This window comes from Myotis lucifugus, unplaced genomic scaffold (genome assembly GCF_000147115.1).
Source record: "Myotis lucifugus unplaced genomic scaffold, Myoluc2.0 scaffold_29, whole genome shotgun sequence".
NCBI classification, from domain to species: domain Eukaryota; kingdom Metazoa; phylum Chordata; class Mammalia; order Chiroptera; family Vespertilionidae; genus Myotis; species Myotis lucifugus.
Window position 1 is genome coordinate 2,371,042 of NW_005871077.1, and position 8,278 is coordinate 2,379,319.

At 44.7% G+C, this 8,278-nt stretch overlaps 1 protein-coding gene across 4 annotated transcripts in view; it reads left to right on the forward strand.

The window, feature by feature from the left end:
* The window catches only part of SVIL (supervillin), a 154,326-nt gene that overhangs the window by 62,181 nt on the left and 83,867 nt on the right, over nt 1-8,278 (forward strand). For all 4 annotated transcript variants that reach the window (XM_023752192.1, XM_023752193.1, XM_023752194.1 and 1 more), the window contains 3 exons: nt 1,226-1,283; nt 1,411-1,562; nt 6,992-7,664. In XM_023752192.1, the coding sequence (XP_023607960.1) occupies nt 1,276-1,283; nt 1,411-1,562; nt 6,992-7,664 (833 nt within the window). In that variant the 5' untranslated portion in view covers nt 1,226-1,275. The remainder of the gene's footprint in view (nt 1-1,225; nt 1,284-1,410; nt 1,563-6,991; nt 7,665-8,278) is intronic.

The window sequence follows — 8,278 nt, forward strand, 5'->3', positions numbered from 1 at the left end:
AGTGAGAGAGAGACTCTTTTGAAGCCAACAATCTTAACAAAAGTCAACCTAACTTAAATTTTAAGGTGCTTATCATTTAAAAATCAATTAAAAAAACAAGGCTTGTATCTCTGAACACAAAGGGTAGTATAAAAGCCGTGTGTGTGTGTGTGTGTGTGTGTGTGTGTGTGTGTGTGTGTGTGGTTTTGACTCATTACTAAAAATGATCACTTTGAAAAACAAAACACATGTAGAATTGAAGCAGTTGAAAATTAACTCAGCCTTTAAAACGTTTGTGGGTCCTGGGGGCTGTCAGTGACCCCTCTCTCTACCCCTTCCTGAGTCCTCCATAGGAACCACTCAGATGAACCCTCATGAATTCCTGTGATTGAGGAGGAGGCCAGAAGAAAGACCTTTATTCTCCACAAAATTGGGCTATTTCTGCAAAGAAACAATTATTTGGCATCTTAGTAATATCTTTGTAGTTAGTATCACATGAGATCCTTGCAACATCAGCAGAACAGTCATCAGGTCATCCAGTGTTGTTAGGAAAATTACAGTAATCACTTTGTCCATCATGTACCTAAATTATAGCAAGGAAACACATGTTAACATTTCCTCCCAGTGAAAGCCTGTGGGAGGGGCTGAGAGACTGTGTTAATGTACATGATACGTTGGTACCGCTGGAAACACAATTAGGTAGTTACAGATAGTTACAGGTTAAAAGATAGGGTGAAATAGGAGTGAAGAGTCTTGGCTGTTGTAGTTTGCTGATGGGGTGGGGGTAGGGTGGGGCATAGTATTAATCTCTACTGTTGCAAATGTCAATGAAAAGCTAAAAATATTTCCTAAATCTAATAACAACTAAAAATAGTTACTGAGATTTTGTTTGCTAGGGAGATCTTACTGGTTAGGCCTCCTCTGACTCCCCTGAATGAAATACATCTTGCTATTGTCACTCTGTCCCTTACTCTTATGGTTTTACTTCTTAGCTCATCGTGTGTGTGTGTGTGTGTGTGTGTGTGTGTGTGTGTATTTATTTATGTGTACACTCTCATTTGGTACCTGCCTGCCTCACTAGAAGACAACCTCCAGGAAAGCAGGATCTGTGTCATTTTGTGTGTCACTGTTTCATGGGGAGCCAAGAGCAGAAATAGGAGTTCAATAAATATATATTGCATGAATGCGTAAAATGAATGGATGACTGATAAATGCTGGACTACTTTATTCTTTTATTTTGTTTTAGTTGCAGAATTAAGAAAAATCTTTGAGCCAGAGAGGAAAGAATTTTTAAAAATGAAAAGGTAAGTTATATATTGTATGTAATTTGCAAGTAGAAGAGCTTGGCAAAGCAGTATTCAGTTTTCCCTTAGAGTTGATTTCCATTGTTTTTTTGTTCTGTTTTGTTTTGGTTTTTTGTGTTTTGCGCAGAAAAGAAAGAATCGCCAGGCGCTTAGAAGGAATTGAAACGGACACCCAGCCCATCCTCTTGCAGAGTTGCACAGGGTTAGTGACTCACCGGCTGCTGGAGGAAGACACGCCCAGATACATGCGAGCCACAGACCCAGCCAGCCCCCACACGGGTGAGCATCCCTGGTGGCCATCATCAGGCAGGCTGCTCCAGCATAGCCTTTTTGTCTAATGGGATTGGAAAGTGAGATACTCTAAAAAAATAATTGTGTAGGTGTAGTTACTTACTATTACACATATTTGTTAAAAACATCAACAACACATTTATGTCCGCCCTCACAGGACTGGTTGAGGGCAGCTCCTGTGTTGAGCGTCTGCCCCCTGGTGCTCAGTGTGTGTCATAGCAACTGGTATTCCGCCTGTCATTCCGTTGTTTGGTCGATTTGCATATTAGAGTTCTATTATATAGGATGGTTTCTGGTTTCTCCCCCAGAAAGGGGTGTTGGTCTCACTGCATGATGTTATTGGTTTGCATATCTCTATAGTTTCTGATCTTTTATGGCAAGAAAACTAGAGAACTAAGATTTTAAAAATTACATACATGAAAAATCAAAAATAGAGTACCAAGTTTATAGCCAGAAATAAACCCTCCTGTATAAAAGGTTAAGCTATCTATAATAATAAAAGTGTAATATGCAAATTAGACTGGACATTTTTCCAGAGGAAGTCAGGGCTATGAGGGAAGCCTGATCCCTGGTGCTGGCCGGCAGCCGGAGGCAAGCCCGGGTCCCGGGTGCCTGCCAGCAGCCGGAGGGAAGTCTGGCTCCCTGGTGCTGGAGGGAAGCCTGGGTCCCAGGTGCCAGAGGGAAGCCGGTTCCGGCAGCTGGGTGAAGGAAGGCATGAATTTTGTGCATCGGGCCTCTAGACTATATAATAAAAGCCTAAGCGACCATTATGGCAGAACTACCAGAATGACCAGTCACTATGATGCACACTGACCACCAGAGGGCAATGCTCAATGCAGGAAATGCCCCCTGGTAGTCAGTGTGGTCCCATGAGGGGAGTGCTGCTCAGGCAGAAGCCAGGCTCACAGCTGGCAAGCGCAACGGTGGTGGTGGGAGCCTCTCCCGCCCCGTGGCAGCACTAAGGAGCAGTGAGCAGGCAGGCATTCCCCGAGGGGTCATGGACAGCGAGAGGGCACAGGGCGGGCTGAGGGATTCTCCCCTTAGTGCAAGAATCTCATGCACCGGACCTCTAGTCCTATCTAATAATAGACAAACATGGTAATTAACCGTACCTCCGACACACTTCCCATTGGCTAATCAGGGCGATATGCAAATTAACTGCCAACCAAGATGGCGGCCGTCAGCCAGGTAGGTGAAGTGAACAGGAGGCTTGCTTGCTCCAGTGATGGAGGAAGCCAAGGTTCCCTGCCTGCCGCTGCCGGCCTCTGAGCTGCACTCTAAGAAATAATGTTGCAATTATAGAAGCTAAACAATCCCCAGAAACCTGCTTTCAGCCATCCAGGCCTCAGAGCTGGAGCTGCAACAGTGTTTCAATTATAGAAGCCAAACAAACCCAGATACCTGCTTTCAGCAGCCGAGGTCTCAGAGCTGAAGCTGGGCATCAGAGCTAAAGTTGGCTCTCAGTTCCAGTGACAGCCATAGAAGGTAAATAAATCCCAGAATAAAAAAAGAAAAAAAGGAGAGGTTGGGAGCTTCAGTCACCCGCCAGCCTGAAAACGGCCCTGAGCCCCTCACCCAGACTGGCCAGGCACCCCAGTGGGGAACCCCACCCTGAAGGGGGTGTGACCAGCTGCAAACAGCCATCATCCCCTCATCCAGGCTGGCCAGGCACCCAAGCAGGACCCCCGCCCTGATCCAGGACACCCTTCAGGGCAAACCAGCCGGCCCCCACCCATGCACCAGGCCTCTATCCTATAGAGTAAAAGGGTAATATGCAAACTGACCCTAACAGCAGAAAGACTGGGAATGACTGGTCACTATGACACACACTGACCACCAGGGGGCAGACGCTCAATGCAGGAGCTGCCCTCTGGTGGTCAGGGTGCTCTCACATGGAGGAGCTCTGCTCAGCCACAAGCCAGGCTGATGGCTGCCAGTACAGCGGTGGTGGTGGGAGCCTCTCCTGCCTCCTCAGCAGGGCTAAGGAAGTCCGACTGCAGTTTAGGCCTGCACTCCGCTGGCAAGTGGACATCCCCCGAGGGCTGCTGGGCTGCCAGAGGTATGTCTGATTGCCATCTTAGGCCCAATCCCCCAGGGAGCAGGCCTAAGCCAGCAGGTGGTCATCCCCTGAGGGGTCCCAGACTGCGAGAGGGCACAGGCCAGGCTGAGGGTCCCCTCCCTCCCCACTGAGTGCACAAATTTTTGTGCACCGGGCCTCTAGTGTATTATAAAATCATTTAAGCATCACATGTTAGTGAGAAAAGGAAGAGTTATTCAATAAATTGGTCTTGGAAAAATGGGTTCTTGTAGGGTGGGGAAGGGAACATATTTCTCTTCTCACTTCACACTAAACATAAAAGTAAGTTCCAATTAATTACATGATTAATTTAAATAAAATAAAAAACATGAAAATGTAGGTGAATAGATAATTCAAGTTGAATTGAAAAGGACTTTCAGAACACAGAAACAGCTATGGAAATCACAAATGATCAGGTAATGGACTTGACTACATGACGATTAACATCTGTACTCCAAAGAAAATCTTACAAGTAGACTTCACAAGAAAGTTAAACAAGCAAGTTTGAAAATATTTATAAGATAAAGACTCATGTTCCTCCTATAAACATTGACACAAACCAATAAAAATGACACTATGAATTAATAGAATACAGAGCAATAAGCTTGACCAGGTATTTCAGAGAAGAATAAGATAATACAAATGTCTAATAAGCAATAGAAAAATGTGTTTATTCTCTTTTTCAAGTAATCAAAGGAAATTTTAAAAATTAGCCCTCAATGTTTATAAGAAGAGAGCATATAGTGCAGATTCAAGTGTAAATTGATGTGGACTTTATAGAAATTAATTTGACAGTCTAACATGTATATTAAAATGATGTTGCAGCCACTGTTGAAAACAGTATGGAGTTTCCTCAAAAAATTAAAAATGGAACTGCCATTTGACACAGTAATACCACTTCTAGGAATATATCCCAAGAAATCAGAAACACCAATCAGAAAGGGTATATGCACCCCTATGTTCATAGCAGCATAATTTACAATAGCTAAGATTTGGAAACAGCCCTAGTGCCCATCAGCAGATGAGTGGATTAAAAAACGGTGGTACATGCCCTAACCGGTTTGGCTCAGTGGATAGAGTGGCAGTCTGCGGACTGAAGGGTCCCAGGTTCGATTCTGGTCAGGGGCATGTACCTTGGTTGCGGGCACATCCCCAGTAGGGAGTGTGCAGGGGGCAGCTGATCGATGTTTCTCTCTCATCGATGTTTCTAACTCTCTATCCCTCTCCCTTCCTCTGTGTAAAAAAATCAATAAAAATATATTTTAAAAAAAAAACAAAAACCGGTGGTACATCTATACAATGGAATACTACACTGCCACAAAAAAGAAAGAACTCCTACCATTTGCAACAGCATGGATGAACCTGGAGAGCATTATGCTAAGTGAAATAAGCCAGTCAGAGAAAGATTAATATCACATAATCTCACTCATTTGTGGAGTATAATGAACAACATAAACTGATGAACAAAAATAGAGCCAGAGACAAAGAAGCATTGAACAGATTGTCAAACCTCAGGGGGAAGGCAGGGGAGGAGGTTTGGGGGTAAGAGATCAACCAAAGAACTTGTATGTGTGCATATGAGCATAACCAATGGACACAGACAGTAGAGGGGTGAGGGCATGTGCTAGGGGGTGGGAGTAGCTGGGAAGAGGTCAATGGGGGGAAAAAGAGACATATGTAATACTTTAAACAATAAAGAATTAAAAAAGAAAGAGTGAAGGCAAAAAAAAATGTACGTCCTGATAAAGCAATTTTACAGGTCTGTTGAGATAGTAATCAGGAAAATCAGACTGATTAAAAGATAGAAACAACTTAAATGCCCAGTAATAGAAAAAGGGTTAAATTAATGATGCATGCCTATTGGATATAGTATTACGAACCCTTAAAAGAATGAAGTCTTCAAAATAAGAGTTTCAAGTATAGAAAATGTTTTATATAGAACATGGATATTATATAAAAATGATTCTATATAGAAAAAAGAAATCCTATATAATAAAGAGGTAATATGCAAATTGACCCTCATGCCCTCACAAGATAGCTGCCTACGACCAGGCCAGCAGGGGAGTTAGTGAGGGACGATCAAATGATTGAACAAGCAGGCTGCGTGGGGCGACCAGGCCAGCGGGGGGCCATGAGGGGCAACCAGGCCAGCAAGGGGGGCAGTTGGGAGTGATCAGGCCAGCAGGGAGGGCAGTTGGGGGTGACCAGGCTGGCAGGGGGGCAGTAAGAGGTGACCAGGCTGGCGGGGGGGCTAGTGAGGGGCAACTAGACTGGCAGGGGAGGCAGTTAGGGGCAACCAGGCTGGCAGAGGGGAGCAGTTGGAGGCAACCTGGCCGGCAGCAAGTGGCAGTTAGGGATGACCAGGCCAGCAGGGAGGGGCAGCCAGGGGCGATCAGGCCGGCATGCAGAGGCAGTTAAGGGTGATCAGGCTGGTACGCAGAGGCAGTGAGGGGCAATCAGGCCGGCAGGGGGGGCAGTTAGGGGCAACCAGGCAGACAGGCAGGTGAGCGATTAGGAGCCAGCGTCCAGGATTGTGAGAGGGATGTCTGATCGTCGATTGTGAGAGGGCAGTCGGACATCCCCCGAGGGGGTCCCGGATTGGAGAGGGTGCAGGCTGGGCTGAGGGAACCCCCCCCCCCCCCCTGCACAGATTTCATGCACCGGGCCTCTAGTCAATTATATAAAAGACTAGAAGGACTAAATAGAAATATTTGGTAAATTACTAATTTATTTATTATTGATTATTATAAATTAGTGATTACTGGTGATTTGGGCTTTTACCTTCCTATGTTTTCATGGTAGACATTTTATATGTCAAGCATGTGTACTACAATTGGAAAAATCCACTTCTATTTTTAAAAAACCTGGTGAATACTGACATGGGCCATTATTGTTATGGTTACTCTCAGATCCTATGAAACCACAATCCCTCACTTGTCAGATTACAGCAGTTCAAATATCTATCATCTTTTTCTAGAGGGCTCTGAACTCATCCTCTGGTCTCACACATGAAATATTAAACTCAGAAACAAAAAACAGTATATTAGTAAGAGGATATAAGCCCTGGGCAAGGACTGAAGAGCCCTCAGGAATGAGGCACTGAGCTTTAGTTCAGCCCTTGCTTTACATGACTTGCCAATAGAACATTCCCAGCCTTTGTGTATTTCACTGCAGATCTCAGACCTCCAACATCCCAGGTAACCATTTAGCTGACTACACCTGTGTGAGAAACTGGTCCTTCACAGCCTATGTGCTCAAGTGTGTTTTATGTACATAACAGAGTATAGTAAATATATCTTTACTTAAATTTATATTTATTATTCATGTGATCTTCTTGTAGGCCGATCAAATGAAGAGGAAGAAACTTCTGATTCTTCTTTAGAAAAGCAGACTCAACCTAAACACTGCACAGAAACCTCAGGTATCCATGGTGACTCATCTTACAGTTCAGGTATGGACACCCAGGGTCTTGAGTCCAAAGCTGAAAGGATTGCAAGGTACAAAGCGGAGAGGAGACGGCAACTGGCAGAAAAATATGGGCTAGCTCTGGATTCTGAAGCAGACTCCGAATCTTTGTCTCGATATACCAAGTCCAGGAGGGAGCCAGATGCTGTTGAGAAAAGGGGAGGAAAAAGTGACAGGCCGGCTGAGTCAAGCAAAGATTTCAGTTCTCTGTACTCCAGCACTGAGATCCCAAGGCTCAAGACCTGTGTGGCTGAATCCCAGGACTATGCCCTCCATGCCAGGGACAGTGTTTCCAACACAGAGGTGCTGCTAAACATGGAAAACCAAAGACGAGGTCAAGAGCTGAATGCCACTGGGCAGCAGGCCCTGGACCTGCCCCCCACACTTGAGAGTTCCTCATCCTTCCAGTTTTGCGGGCAAGACTGCTCCTTCAGTGAGGTGCCAAAGTCCCCAAAGCAAATGCACAGCATGCCCCTCTCTTCACCTGGGCAGCCAGCATCCCCAAGCCACTCTGGTGACCCGCCACTCCCTGCTGAAGCTCGATCAAGGTAAGCATTCAGCCCTGCTGACCACTTGTCTTCTCATGGCCTGAAAGGTCTTATAGTCTGGGTATTTCTGGCATTATTTGGAATCTGGGCTCATATATATGATGTTTTAATTTTCACAATATCAAAACAGGTTCTACCAAAGCAGAAAGCCTTATTATTATTATTTTTTTAAAATAAACTAAACAGGTGCCATGGGAGCACTTTCATGGAAGCCTTGTTTTAGGGCCCTTCTTTTTACTGGTTCTCACTGCCTTTTAATGTTCTCTTTTTTTTTTAAATTTGTTTTTCTGTAATCATACCCAAGACTTTTTGGTGATTGCTTTTGTTGTCATTTAAAATCCCAAAGCAGAAAGACCACCACTAACCAGTGGAAGGGTTTTGGTTTAGGGCAGTGGTCGGCAAACTCATTAGTCAACAGAGCCAAATATCAACAGTACAACGATTGAAATTTCTTTTGAGAGCCAAATTTTTTAAACTTAAACTATATAGGTAGGTACATTGTCATTAACTTAATTAGGGTACTTCTAAGGCTTAGGAAGAGCCACACTCAAGGGGCCAAAGAGCCGCATGTGGCTCGGAGCCGCAGTTTGCCGACCACGGGTTTAGGGTATGAG